The 14,547-nt window shown below is 52.1% G+C and overlaps 1 protein-coding gene across 5 annotated transcripts; it reads left to right on the forward strand.

The window, feature by feature from the left end:
- The first annotated feature begins 849 nt into the window (after window positions 1–849).
- Window positions 850–9,701, forward strand: pcdh18b (protocadherin 18b). 5 transcript variants are annotated; one of them, XR_003978333.1, is made up of 5 exons: window positions 852–3,743; window positions 4,337–4,425; window positions 5,057–5,229; window positions 7,888–9,037; window positions 9,073–9,701. XR_003978333.1 is itself a non-coding variant. In XM_030368730.1 (4 exons), the coding sequence occupies exons 1-4, from the start codon at window positions 1,206–1,208 to the stop codon at window positions 8,931–8,933; spliced, it is 3,756 nt and encodes a 1,251-aa protein (XP_030224590.1). In that variant the 5' UTR covers window positions 850–1,205; the 3' UTR covers window positions 8,934–9,701. The 5 variants fall into 5 exon arrangements, 4 of the variants coding, with proteins under 4 accessions (XP_030224590.1, XP_030224589.1, XP_030224588.1 ...); XM_030368730.1 differs by having other exon boundaries at window positions 850–3,743; window positions 4,370–4,425; window positions 5,057–5,172; window positions 7,888–9,701; XM_030368729.1 differs by having other exon boundaries at window positions 851–3,743; window positions 5,057–5,172; window positions 7,888–9,701.
- The last annotated feature ends 4,846 nt before the right edge of the window (window positions 9,702–14,547 follow it).

Genomic DNA, 14,547 nt, shown 5'->3' on the forward strand with positions numbered 1-14,547 from the left:
TGCACACGGGAACGGCGGGGGGAGGGGGGGATGTCAGGCCGCGTGACCTGCCGCGAGGCGTTTTCAGATGGAGGCCCTCCTTTTCAGGGATTCGCCACGCGCGGGGATTCGATTGTCCCGCGACGCGTTCATCTTCCTAAGTATTAAGTTACACTTTTTGATTAAAAAAATAATAAAGTAGCTCACCCTTCTCTTGACGCAGCATCAAGAATATTAACAAGAAACGCGTTCCACTCATTTGATCATTAAACCCCAAAAAGATCCCCAACAAATTCAAGCAAAGGTTCGTTTCAAGCAAAGGTTTGCACTGGTTGAGATTCGTCGAGCTCTGGAACCAGGATGTGTCGCATGATAACACAGGCACAGCAAAATGTTTTTAATATTGTAAATCTATGTAGGCTAGATGACAATTTCCAAAAATCTGCCGATTGTGCTTCATTGATATTAGCCTTTATTTTAATGCTTAAATCAGCGGCTTCTATTTTTCGCACAAGAAACAAACAAACACCATTCTTACGCGCGCCAAACGACTTTCTGCGCGGCAAAGAATGGGCACACTTAGTGAATTGCGGTTGTAACAATACTGTGTGCGACGGTGGGCCGCAGTCTCCCAGCCTGTTTGAACTGGAGCCCGGAATAATTCCTCCCTCTCCTCTATTGTTGTGGCACACTTTTAACGCAGGGTTTCTCTGGGGTTGGGCCGCCAGACTTCTGCTGCCATCAATAACCCCGTGTGGACCCCCTGTAGGCTGAGCAGGGGCACTCTGGGCTAAAGGAAGGGGGAGGAGGAGGAGACGAAAACTGGAGAGAGAGGGGGGCGGAATTTCGTATGCGATGAGGAAAAAAATACGTTTTGGTGCGGGGCGGGCCGAGACAGACAGCGGCGCGCAGGGAGAGAGACGCACGCACAACGGAGAGCTGCGCCTTTTCTTTCAGACATCCTCTCCTCTCATTCACTGGCGCACACAAAGGACGGGCGATCTGGATGCAGCCTACGCGCAACAGATCCGTCTGTAAAGAAGAAATAGAAGAAGGAAAACGTCTCCGAATGTTCTTTTCTGGACTTAAACCAAAGCAAAGCGATTTCTTTGAACGTTTGATATCTACTCTGTGGCTTTCCTTTCTATGCGGACGTCTGCAGGCAGAGAATAACAACCCAAATTGATCATGAAATACTTTTGAAGGGACATCGAATTTTTTCCCCCATGTTGTGCTGCCCGTCTTGGTCGGGGAAGATGGGTCCACAGAATAACCAAACCAAAGGAAATACTTTATCCACTGCACTATTCAAATTCCTGGTTTTGTTCGCAGTTGCACAGTGCGTTAACGGTAAGACATTGAAATATAAAGTTTACGAAGAGCAGAAAGTAGGCACAGTAATTGCGAGGCTAAAGGAGGACGTATCTGGGGTTTTATCCAAATTACCGACTTCCTTGTCCTTTCGGTTCCGCGCGATGCAGCGGGGGGACACCTCTTTCCTCTCGGTCCGGGAGGACGATGGGGAGATAACCATAGCCGCCAAAATAGATCGAGAAAAGCTGTGTGAGAAAAACCTCAACTGCTCTATCGAGTTCGACGTGGTTACGCTGCCCACAGAGTATCTCCAGCTCTTCCACGTGGAAGTGGAAGTGTTGGACATCAACGACAACTCTCCGCACTTCTCTCGCGCCATCATCCCAATCGAGATCTCGGAGAGTGCGTCGGTAGGGACGCGGGTGCCGCTGGACGGCGCCACGGACCCGGACACGGGAGAAAACGCGCTACACACCTATTCCTTGACCACCAATAACTTTTTCAAAATCGACGTGAGGACGAGAACGGATGGGGCTAAGTATGCGGAGTTGGTAGTGATGCGAGATTTAGACCGCGAAGTTCAGTCCAGCTACCAGCTCCAATTGACGGCCTCTGATAACGGCGTTCCTCCAAAATCGGGTTCGACTTTGCTCAAGATCAGCATCTCCGATTCCAACGACAACAGCCCCGCTTTCGATGAGCAAGCTTATGTAATCGATTTCCTGGAGAATTCTCCCCTGGGAACTCTGATCATTGATTTGAACGCCACGGACCCAGACGAGGGAACCAATGGTAAAATCGTTTACTCTTTCAGCAGCCACGTCTCCCCAAAGATATTGGGAACATTTAAGATTAACCCGGAAAATGGTCACATTACGCTTATCAGAAAGGTGGACTATGAAACAACGTCTTCCTATGAGCTGGACGTGCAGGCTCAGGACATGGGTCCAAATTCAATTCCAGGACTTTGCAAAATAGTAGTGAAAGTGGTCGACGTGAACGACAACAAACCCGAGATCAACATCAACCTGATGACGACGGGGAAAGAGGAGGTGGCCTACATCTCAGAGGGGGCGCCCGTGGACACCTTCATAGCGCTGGTGCGCGTGCACGACAGCGACACGGGAGCCAACGGAGAGGTGACGTGCCGTCTGCACGGCCACGGCCACTTCCGGCTGCAGAAGACCTACGAGAACAACTACATGATCCTCACCAACGTGTCCCTGGACCGGGAGAAGCGCTCAGAGTACAGCCTGACGGTGATCGCCGAGGACCGCGGCTCCTCCAGCCTCTCCACCATCAAACACTTCACCGTCCAGGTGCTGGACGAGAACGACAACCCGCCCCGCTTCGAGAAGAGCCGCTACGAGGTGTTCAAGTCGGAGAACAACTCCCCCGGGGCCTACCTGATGACGGTGGTGGCGTCCGACCCCGACCTGGGCACCAACGGCCAGGTCACCTACACCGTGGCCGACGCCATGGTCCAGGGCAGCCCCATCTCCACCTACGTCACCGTCGACCCCTCCAACGGGGCCGTCTACGCCCTGCGCAGCTTCGACCACGAGGACGTGAGCCGCGTGGCCTTCACCGTGCAGGCGCGGGACGGCGGGAACCCCCCGCTGAGCGCCAACGCCACCGTGCTGCTGTCGGTGCTGGACGAGAACGACAACGCGCCCGTGGTGCACGCCCCCCCGCTGCGGAACCACACGGCCGAGCTGCGCCTGTGGCGGTACGCCTCGCCGGGCCAGCTGGTCACCGCCATCAAGGCCTCGGACCGCGACGCCGGCGCCAACGGCGAGCTGAGCTGCGCCATCACGGGGGGCAACGAGGACGGGCTGTTCGCGATGGACGCGCGGCGCTGCGAGCTGCGCACCAACGCCAGCCTGGAGCAGGTGGCCAAGGAGGTGCTGGAGCTCCGGGTGGAGGTGCAGGACCGTGGCACCCACCGGCTGGCGACCGGCGCCGTGCTCCGGCTGACCCTGCGGGACACGGCCGAGGCGCCCCCGGCGGCGTCGGACCCCACCAGCTCCAGCCAGCCCGCCCTGGACCTCTCGCTCATCGTCATCATCTCGCTGGGCGCCGTGTGCGCCCTGCTGCTCGCCGTCATGGTGATGTTCGCCACGGCCCGCTGCAACCGCGAGAAGAAGGACCCGCGCCACAACTACAACTGCCGCGCCGCCGAGAGCAGCTACCAGCACCACCCCAAGAAGCCCGCCCGGCAGATCCACAAGGGGGAGATCACGCTGGTGCCCACCGTCAACGGGACGCTGCCCGTGCGAGCCCACCCGCACTCTCCCGCCGCCTCCCCCGCCCCGGGGGACCGGGGCGCCTTCGGGAGCCGGGGGAGTCACCACAGCCGGCAGTCCCTCAACAGCCTAGTAACCATCTCCTCCAATCACGTGCCGGAACAGTTTGCGCTGGAGCTGGCTCATGCCACCCCCCCCGTTGAGGTGAGGGTGAGGGGGGTGTGTGTGTGTGTGTGTGTGTGTGTGTGTGTGTGTGTGTGTGTGTGTGTGTGTGTGTGTGTGTGTGTGTGTGTGTGTGTGTGTGTGTGTGTGTGTGTGTGTGTGTGTGTGTGAGGGAAAGAAAGAGAGAGAGAGAGAAGGATACATATAAATACAGAATAGATGATATTTATTCCATGAATTGATAGTTTTGGGATAATGTGTATCATGTTGGTTAAAACAAATCGTAAAATATGGTTAAAATGTGACAGATTTCAAAAGATTGGTCCGATAATATTTCTCTGATCTCTCATAATCAGTTTTTGTTCTGAATTTGTCCACCACCATTTCTGTCCCCTCCAGTCCTTTGTGTCCTACTTTTGTTAACCATTGTTTCATGTTGTGGAGTGAGAGTCACACATGTCACCATGAACCCCCCCCCCAAACACCCTCCCCCCCCCCCCCCCTCCCCCATTGTTGTGCAGCATCAGTGCTTGTCTGACTCCATCATTTTTTTCTTTATTTTTTCCTCCTCTTCATTTTTTCTTTTTTCTTTTTCTTTCTTTTCCCTCTCCTGTTTTGTTCCCTGGGGATTGTAGCAAGTCTCACAGCTTCTGTCCATGCTCCATCAGGGCCAGTACCAGCCAAGACCTAACTTCAGAGGCAACAAATACACAAGGAGCTATAGGTAACACACACACACACACACACACACACACACACACACACACACACACACACACACACACACACACACACACACACACACACACACACACACACACACACACACACACACACACACACTTTTCATGTTCCATAAATGGGTATCCTTTAACACAACCAAATGAACAATAGGTTGACCTTTGAAATGCTTCTTTCAAGATCCAATTATTCAATGATGTTTTTCTTATAATTCATGCAAAGTGTTATTCAAAATTCTGAGGCTTTTTTCCTCCAGACCTAACAAACGCAGAAGTGTTGCTGTGGGCAGTTTGTTGAGGAAATGAAATGCACTCATTGCACAAGCCACTGTGAAATGGTTTTGCCACGAGCAATTGTTGGACAGCCGCACAATGATATGCCCATTCTCCACAGCCCCGCTGTGGAGAAATCGTAATAATGCTATATTTCTTATTTACATTTGCATAATGTTATGCAAAACCACCTGGGAATCTCTCTCTCTCTCTCTCCCTCTCCCTCTCCCTCTCCCTCTCTCTCTCTCTCTCTCTCTGGTTAGGTGATACCAGGTGTCTGAGTGTCTCTCCCCAGGTATTGGGTGGAGGTGATATTAAGTCCTGAACCTCCTCTCTCCCCAGATACGCGCTGAATGAGATGGATAAGTTTAGCCTGAAGGACAGCGGTCGTGGGGACAGCGAGGCGGGCGACAGCGACTACGAGCCCGGCAGAGAATCTCCAATGGACCGCCTCTTGGGTGAGGGCTTTTCTGAGCTGTACGCCCCTGACGGCCACCAGCACAGAACGCATGCAGGTACACATCCACCTCCACCTCCATCTCCCCTCTACCTCAACCTCCATGTTCCCCTCCATCCCCTCAACGCCACAACACTATCCCTATCCTCTATCCCACCCAAACCAAAAGCCTAAAGCTTTCCTCTTCATGGTTTCACTCCGCTCACGCCGGCAGAGAACGCCTGCTGTCATCTCATTCCATCTCATTACCACGCTGTCTGGCACAGCGTCTCCGCACCTGAATCCTATCGGTAGCTACAAACTGGCAACTCAACGCTCATTAACAATTTATTGATCGTGCTTGGCACAAAATGACAGCAGCACGCGCGCTTCCAAACCCTGTGAGCACCTGTTTGTCTAAAATGAAAATGCACACGTGGCTGTGTGTGTGGCAGGCAAACTGCAGAGAAACGCACACAGGGACACAAAGACACACACACACACACACAAAGGCGTGCACACACACAAACACAGGTGTGCACCGTTTGGCATAACACCCGTCAACTTCCCGTTCTAAATTGGTAAGCGTGTGACACGACTCTTCCCGACACGTAGCATTTATCACGTCTCCCTTCAGCAGCCGCTCACCATCCTCATCCTCCGTGTCTCTTCCTCGCTCCACGCCACCTCCTCGCCGTCCATCAGCAGCACCACCACAGAGCTACCTCCCAATTAGCGTCCCGGCAGACGACTCACTTACCCTGATTGCCTCCTTCCTCTGCCTTCCCCAGCACCCACTGTTAGCCACTTTCTTTTCCCGTCAATCTGACCTTTCCATCGCCCAAACTTCTCCTCATTCTTCTTCTTTTTTCCGTCCTTCTACCTAAACAGAGGGACAGCAGACTCTGCCTGCTGATTAGAAGGGAACGTTTAATTGCCATGTGACAGAATGTTTCCATGGCGATGACTCAGAGCAGCATGCACATAGTGATTACGCCCCAGCGGAGACTAATCACATTTCGTGTCTCACCTATTTCGATCGCGCACGGCCAGGAACACACACGCCAAGCCCCCGCCCCCACACCGCCGCCTCATTCGCCGAGCAAAGGGAGCAGTTAACCAATGGCCGTCAATATGTCTGCTAGCTAGAGGGTTGAGGGCGAGAGTAGAGTAGGGGGAAGAGGCCGTCCAATGGGAATCTGTAACACACAGAAACTGCAGCCCATCCAAGAGCATCCATGCTGACGGTATCTAACTTCCAGCTGCAGGCTTGACCTTTTGATAGGGTGTTTCTTTTGTCGACCTTTTGTGTCACAAAGAAGTGCGATCGCGGTGAACGCCGTTTATCAACCTCACACTGGGCTTGACACCCGAGTCCTGACACGCGTTGGGCCGGGGATGCCGCCAGACTAATTGATTTTTTTAATCATCATCTATTTCCGCTCAAGTGTCTATAACACGTCGGCGACACGCAGGTCAGCGTGGGACTCCCCTTCTCTGCATGTTAGGGGAGGCTGAACACCGTGGACTGATTCTCTATGCCGTTTGACATCCCCCCCCCCCCCCCGCTAGTTGAATAAGCGCAGTTCCCCTCTGTTCGTTTGTCATCAGCAACAGGGCGGGCATAATGCCCCAGAGCAGGAGTGAGGGTTTGTTTGTGTCTGGATAAAATCCGAACCCGTCACATATGGAGTGACAGGTGAACGCAGGAGCTGAAAGGTATTTGGAGGAGGACAGAGCATAAAGAGAGTACAGTACTATTCAGGGTAAACAAGCTTTCAGTTGAATCATAGTCAGTCTGTTAAAGAAGAAAACTACCACCCCGGAACTGGGTCTTTCTAAACCAATTTGCCATGCGGTTGATTGAAGTCAGATGAATGAGCGGCCATTAGAATGAACCGTCTGTCACTCCAGCAGACAGAGAGGACATATGGAGCGTGTGTTTTGCCCAGGTCTCTTCATTCTCTTTGTTTCACATGCAGATCAGTCTTGATAAATCTTGAAGGGTTTTATTTCCAACGTTTTCATTCAGGGGGCAGCCAATCAACAGCTAGCTTCTTGCTGTTTTTTCCCTCCCTGCCACAGCACTCAAACACACTTTTCATCTGCTCTAAGATGTATTATAAATGTTCCTTTCATGTTAATGAGGGAATAATGAAGTCCCTCAATGGCATGGCTGAAAAGTATTTTTAATGAAGGCTTTAAGTTGGCATTTTTGATTTGTCTAATTTATTCTTTAGAGATTTGCTATTTGAAGATTCAATATTGAAAAGAGTGACTTGAAAGGGAAAGATGCAGGGCTTTTAGAGTAGTAGTCCCCTTTGAATTCGTAATAGGCATTGATCTAGCTTTCCGAATTGTCCCACGTGGTAAATACATTTGAAGGTAGCATGCCCCCCCCTTGGTGCCTCTCCCCCCCCCAAGCACTAATTAGGGCAGATTTCCCCCATGTAGAGCAGGCACCAGTGAAGCAGTCTAACGTTGGGCCTATGAAAATACTGCATTTACCCTTCCTTTCCTGCACCCTCTCTTCTTCTTCTTCGTCTTCATGCACTGATTCCTCATCCTTCATATGAACCCACGTCGGCCACCGTGGCGTCGGTCCTGCGTCAACACATGTCTTGTTGTGCATTGCCTTGGTGCGTGTGTGTGTGTGTGTGTGTGTGCGTGCGTGTGCCTGTGTGTGCGTGAGTGTGTGTGGCCCCAGCCCTCCTGACGCTCCCCCTGTCCCCCTTAGCCATGCGGCTGTGCACAGAGGAGTGCCGGGTCCTCGGCCACTCGGACCAGTGTTGGATGCCCCCGCTGGCCTCGCCCGCCGCCGCCGCCGCCGCCTCGGACTACCGGAGCAACCTGTACATCCCCGGGGAGGAGGCGCCCGCCCGGCCCGCCCTGGAGAAGACCCCGCAGCCCTGTACCGACGCCGGGCCGGCCCGGGGCCACCAGAGCTTCAGCACCTTCGGCAAGGACACCGAGGGGGACGAGGCGGGGGAGGCGGGGGAGGCGGGGGAGGGCCGTCGGGCGGCCGGCGGCGGGGGGGAGGGTGCGGAGGAGGAGGAGGACCTGTGCGGCACGGGCTCGCTGCTGTCGGAGATGAGCAGCGTGTTCCAGCGGCTGCTGCCCCCGTCGCTGGACGCCTACGCCAAGGCGAGCGAGGGCCAGAGGGCAACCAGCGTGAGCGGCGTGGGGGTGCCCATGACGGGCTCCCTGGACCGCAAGAGGGGCCCCCTCCCGGGGAAGCCCAGCGCCTCGGTGCACCAGCAGGGGGTGGCGGCCTGGGCGGCCAACACCCACTTCCAGAACCCCGGGGGCAACGTGGGGCTGCAGGGTCAGCACCACCACCACCCCCACCACCACCACCTCCACCTGCACCACCTCCCTCACCACAACGGCAGCTACCACACGCTGAAGCCCAGCGCCAAGCTCTCGGGCTCGCAGGGCGGCCCCCACAAGGGCTCCCAGGCGCCGAAAAACAGCCCCCAGAACCACGCCGGCGCCGGGCCCCTGGTCCCTGTGGCGTCGGTGAGCCTGGGGGCCCCCGCCCAGCAGCAGCAGCCCCCCCCGGCGGCCCTGGGGCCCGCAACGGCCTCGGCGCCCCCGCCGGGACCCTCGTCCAAGTGGCTCCCCGCCATGGAGGAGATCCCGGAGAACTTTGAGGAGGACGACTTTGAGGCGGCGCTGGGCCAGCTGCAGGGGAAGCACAGCGACAGCCGCCACGAGCTGATGGACGCCAGCGAGCTGGTGGCCGAGATCAACAAGCTGCTGCAGGACGTCCGGCAGAGCTAGGCCCCGGGAGAGACCCCGGTAGCTGGGCCCCGGGGGGCCCCCCAGAGAGACCCTGATAGCTAGGCCTTGAGTACCAAGAGAGACCCTGAAAGCTTGGCCGGGGGGCCCCTAAGAGAGACCCTGAAAGCTTGGCCGGGAGGCCCTCCAGAGAGAACATGATAGCTAGGCCCTTGGCCCCCAGAGAGACCCTGATGGCTTGGCCCTGGGGCCAAGAGAGAGAGAGAGAGACCCTCATCATGAATATTTAATACTTATATTAGGCTCCGCCCTGTTAGGGCGGGGTCCTGCCATATTTATCGTGACCAAGTCGTTTATTTGGCCGAAAAAAAGAATGAAGAAATTAAGTCAGAAATGAAGACCTGCAATTGTCGTTAAAGTTGCATTTCTAATATAATTGTGTTTTGTGAATGCTAAATATCCCAAAAAAATGTTTGTATTTGCTTGTTTGGTACACAATGTACACTCTGTGACTGTATTTATCTTTGTATTTTAAAAATACATTTGTTTACTTATATTTATAAAAAGAAATGTATATAAACATAATCAGAAGTCTATTTTTATATATTGATTGCATGATAAGTACTAAGTAAATCAATACTTTGACATGCGATTGACATTCTCCATATTTAAAAATGTATTTTGTATTGTGAATCTTTTTTAATCGTCACTATATGTACACAACAATATATTAATTATTGAAAACCATGTCTTTGTGGAATAATGTTGGGAAGTAAAGGTTCAAAAATAAAAGACACAAGTGAAACTGATTGTCAGTGTCAATTGAATTGCCTTTGTGTTCAGAAATGCTATTATTCCATTTGAACTACACACTGTTTGTGTCCGTCTGTCTGTCTGTCTGTCCACGCTTATACTTTGACACATCCTCATGCTCATTCACAGGTCCTTAATATAAACATCCTTAAATATAACAAATAACAACTGTCTATCGTTTTCTGTTATGCACTCAATGATTTGTTTTGGTTTCTAAGCCTTCAGTTCTTAACAATTCAAGCTAGAAGTGTAAAGAATGTACATCTGGGGTTTAGTTTATGGACGCAATGCAATTTAGTAACTCCAGTTAAGCACCAACTATTTACCTACAATTGACATCAGCTGCCTAGATGCTTTCAGAGTAACGAGCCCTAAACCTTTATAATTCCCTCTAGCTCATTGTCTGTAAGTTTTCCTAAATTTATTAGCTGTTTCACCATTTCTTTTGTCAATAGATAAGTCAATACATACAACCGATGAAACAGACAGCAGCATCAATGAGCTTTTTAACTCCCAAAACATCTCGCTCTTGGTGAATCTCATAATATTTGGAGGGACCCAATCTATAAAATAGCATTTTGTTGAAAATTGCAGGCATCGATTTTTCCTTGGCTTCTTTAGAGCTCCAGCAGTGATAATGAGAGCCTACCAGATAATGGGTGACACCTAGAGGTTCACCAAGTGCACTGTACACCAAAAATATGGTTGGCCGCCTCCGCCAATCATACGCCTCTCCTCACCAGAGAGCGTAGAGGAGAAAGGAGAGACTAAACAGAGACCCCTAGAGGACAGATCATTACACTGCAGCTTCCTAGAGTGAACTGCAGATGGTATGAAAAACAGGGCAGCGTCGGGTTTCATTTGCATTCGTAACTAAGCATGTTGTTATGCAAATGATTATGTTTTATGGGTAAGTGGACCACCACCGTTTCCAATGAGTATTACATGCAATCGAGATGAGGTTGAAGATTACAAGCTATTGAAGAGCTGCTGGTTGAAAGAAGGTGAAAAGTAATCATCATGTTGATCCTCTGCACGCCTTAAGAAACAAATCTTTCCTGTCCGTCAGGGCCAGTGTCCCAAAAGTCCTTATACAGTCGCTTTATAAACCTGTTACACACAGTTAATGTTAATATGTTGTTCCTCTTCATTGTGATTGGCCATTAATGGAACATATTGATTCTGGTTACAATAACTATTTACTCCTTTTCTTCTAGGTTCCTTTGACCAAGATAGTGATGATATATTGATGCCATTATGCAAACTGGTGGAATAAGTAAAAACATTGAAAACTTGAGAGGTTTAGAGAGGCGATTCCTCAGACAGTGTCTAAGAATGAGGTAGCATCTCTGAGAGATGGGTGGAGCTGAGTAGGGTCAGAGGTGAGGGGTCAGAGGGCTGGGGTCAGAATGCACTCCTATGGTCAAGGATAGTGGAAATAGAGAGAAAAACACCCCACCTTAACCCTAACCTTAACCCGAACCTTAAACCTAATAGCTGTGGTTCCCTCCGAAGGTGGTCCTAACCTTAACCCTAACCTTGACCCTTACCTTAACCCCAATAGCTTTGGTTCTATCCTCCGGTGGTCCTAACCTTAACCCTAACCTTATCACTAATGGCTGTGGTTCGCTTTTCAGGTGGATTTCTGTGGTCCTGTAGCATCAACCCAGACACAGCTGCTTCCAAACCGACAGGAGGTCTCAGAGGATTTTCATTTCATTCTCAAGTTCAGAGATGCAGTCCTGAATGCAGAACAGGGGAGCCACAGTCCAAATGTAGAGCTATAACATGTAGAGGATCTGCATTTTGAATGTAGAGCTATAACAATAGAGGAGCTGCATTTTGAATGCAGAGCTATAACATGTAGAGGATCTGCAGTCTAAATGTAGAGCTATAACATGTAGAGGATCTGCAGTCTAAATGTAGAGCTATAACATGTAGAGGAGCAGAAGTCTAAATGTAGAGCTGTAACATGTAGACGAGCAGAAGTCTAAATGTAGAGCTGTTACATGTAGAGGAGCAGAAGTCTAAATGTAGAGCTATAACATGTACAGGAGCAGAAGTCTAAATGTAGAGCTATAACATGTAGAGGATCTGCAGTCTGAATGTAGAGCTATAACATGTAGACGAGCAGAAGTCTAAATGTAGAGCTGTTACATGTAGAGGAGCAGAAGTCTAAATGTAGAGCTATAACATGTACAGGAGCAGAAGTCTAAATGTAGAGCTATAACATGTAGAGGATCTGCAGTCTGAATGTAGAGCTATAACATGTAGACGAGCAGAAGTCTAAATGTAGAGCTATAACATGTAGAGGCTCTGCAGTCTGAATGTAGAGCTATAACATGTAGACGAGCAGAAGTCTAAATGTAGAGCTATACCATGTTGAGGAGGCCCGGATAGCAGCTGGAAGCGTTGTATTCCATGACGCTGGAGTGGACGAAGCTCACGGGGCGTTTGGGTTTCTCCTTTCCCTCGCCGGCGATGGAATGCAGACGCTTTATTCTTAGCTCTTTATTCCAGCGGGGCCTACCCAGGGGACAACGGGCGCCATGTCTGGGCTGCCAGGGTCGCCCGGTAAAGGTATTTGGCCGGGCTTCCTCTTCTGATCATCGTTCGTAGACCAAATTGCAACTACAAGGTTGTCAATGCGTTTAAGACAACCCAACATACAAATAAAGACCAGCTGCAGGTGGCTGATGGTGGAGGCGATGGTGGTGGAGGTGGTGGTGGCTGGTGGTGGTGGTGGAGGTGGTGGTGGTGGTGGTGGCTGGTGGTGGTGGTGGTGGTGGTGGGGCTGGTGGCTGGTGGTGGTAGTGGGTGGTGGAGGTGGTGGTGGTGGTGGTGGTGGAGGTGGTGGTGGCTGGTGGTGGTGGTGGTGGCTGGTGGTGGTGGAGGTGGTGGTGGTGGTGGAGGTGGTGGTGGTGGTGGTGGTGGAGATGGTGGTGGTGGTGGTGGTGGTGGTGGTGGAGGTGGTGGTGGTGGTGGTGGAGGTGGTGGTGGTGCTGGTGGTGGTGGAGGTGGTGGTGGTGGTGGTGGAGGTGGTGGTGGTGGTGGCTGGTGGTGGTGGAGGTGGTGGTGGTGGTGGTGGAGGTGGTGGTGGTGGTGATGGTGGTGGTGGCTGGTGGTGGTGGTGGTGGCTGGTGGTGGAGGTGGTGGAGGTGGAGGTGGTGGTGGTGGCTGGTGGTGGTGGTGGTGGGGCTGGTGGTGGTGGTGGTAGTGGGTGGTGGAGGTGGTGGTGGCTGGTGGTGGTGGTGGTGGTGGTGGTGGTGGTGGTGGTGGTAGTGGGTGGTGGAGGTGGTGGTGGCTGGTGATGGTGGTGGTGGCTGGTGGTGGAGGTGGTGGTGGTGGTGGTGGTGGTAGTGGGTGGTGGAGGTGGTGGTGGCTGGTGGTGGTGGTGGTGGTAGTGGGTGGTGGAGGTGGTGGTGGCTGGTGGTGGAGGTGGTGGTGGTGGTGGTGGAGGTGGTGGTGGTGGTGGTGGGGTTGGTGGTGGTGGTGGAGGTGGAGGTGTTGGTGGTGGCTGGTGGTGGTGATGGTGGTGGTGGTGGTGGTGGGGCTGGTGGAGGTGGTGGTGGGGCTGGTGGTGGTGGGGTTGGTGGTGGTGGGGTTGGTGGTGGTGGTGGAGGTGGTGGGGTTGGTGGCGGTGGTGGAGGTGGTGGTAGTGGGTGGTGGAGGTGGTGGTGGCTGGTGGTGGAGGTGGTGGTGGTGGTGGTGGTGGTGGTGGTGGTGGTGGAGGTGGTGGTAGTGGGTGGAGGAGGTGGTGGTGGTGGTGGTGGAGGTGGTGGTGGTGGTGGTGGTGGTGGTGGTGGTGGTGGTGGAGGTGGTGGTAGTGGGTGGTGGAGGTGGTGGTGGCTGGTGGTGGAGGTGGTGGTGGTAGTGGGTGGAGGAGGTGGTGGTGGTGGTGGTGGCTGGTGGTGGTGATGGTGGTGGTGGAGGTGGTGGGGTTGGTGGTGGTGGTGGTGGTGGTGGTGGTGGGGTTGGTGGTGGTGGTGGAGGTGGTGGTGGAGGTGGTGGGGTTGGTGGTGGTGGTGGAGGTGGTGGGGTTGGTGGTGGTGGTGGTGGCTGGTGGAGGTGGTGGTGGCTGGTGGTGGAGGTGGTGGGGTTGGTGGTGGTGGTGGAGGTGGTGGGGTTGGTGGTGGTGGTGGAGGTGGTGGTGGTGGTGGAGGTGGTGGTTGCGACTGGTGAAATAAGAGGAGACTGGAGGTTGCGGACAGTGTGCCGTGAATGGAGATGCCAAATACATCCATGGCAACCATGGGCTATAATTTGTTCTCTGATGTTTGAACTTCTGGTTAACTAAATTGTTCCTCTTTCTTAGTGCCAAATTAAATCTTTTTTCTCTCCTTTCCCCACCGTATTCCTCTTTTCTTAACACTTACACAATATTCATCCTTGGTCCTTCACTTTTTTTCTTCACATTCTTACAATTGCACTTGCATTTGTTCTTGTTGTCTCACTCATTGTTTAATAAAAAAAATACTATTTCATTCATCCAAGCATAATGAGTTGTTATTCTTTAATATATTTGAAACTTTGTGTATGGCTTAGTCTTAAAATGATCATGGTTGTGCTGTCAACTCCTACCTCATCAGAAGAAGTGGGCTGGACATTAAATGCTAAATGAACTGTTGCTACTCTGCTTTCTTAGCAGAATTGGAACAAAAATCAAGGAAATCCAATAGTCCAACCGCAAAAAATAACATCTTGAGTCGTCTTTGATTTCAAAACAGATGTAGTAAGGTAAAAGCTAAGGTTAGCTACTAAAGCCAGTTGCCTCGTGCTACCCATGCTAACACGACCGTAAAGCTTTCCCTCTAAAACTTAAAAACATATCTAAGTAATATTT

The sequence above is a fragment of the Gadus morhua genome, chromosome 10 (genome assembly GCF_902167405.1).
Source record: "Gadus morhua chromosome 10, gadMor3.0, whole genome shotgun sequence".
NCBI classification, from domain to species: Eukaryota; Metazoa; Chordata; class Actinopteri; order Gadiformes; family Gadidae; genus Gadus; species Gadus morhua.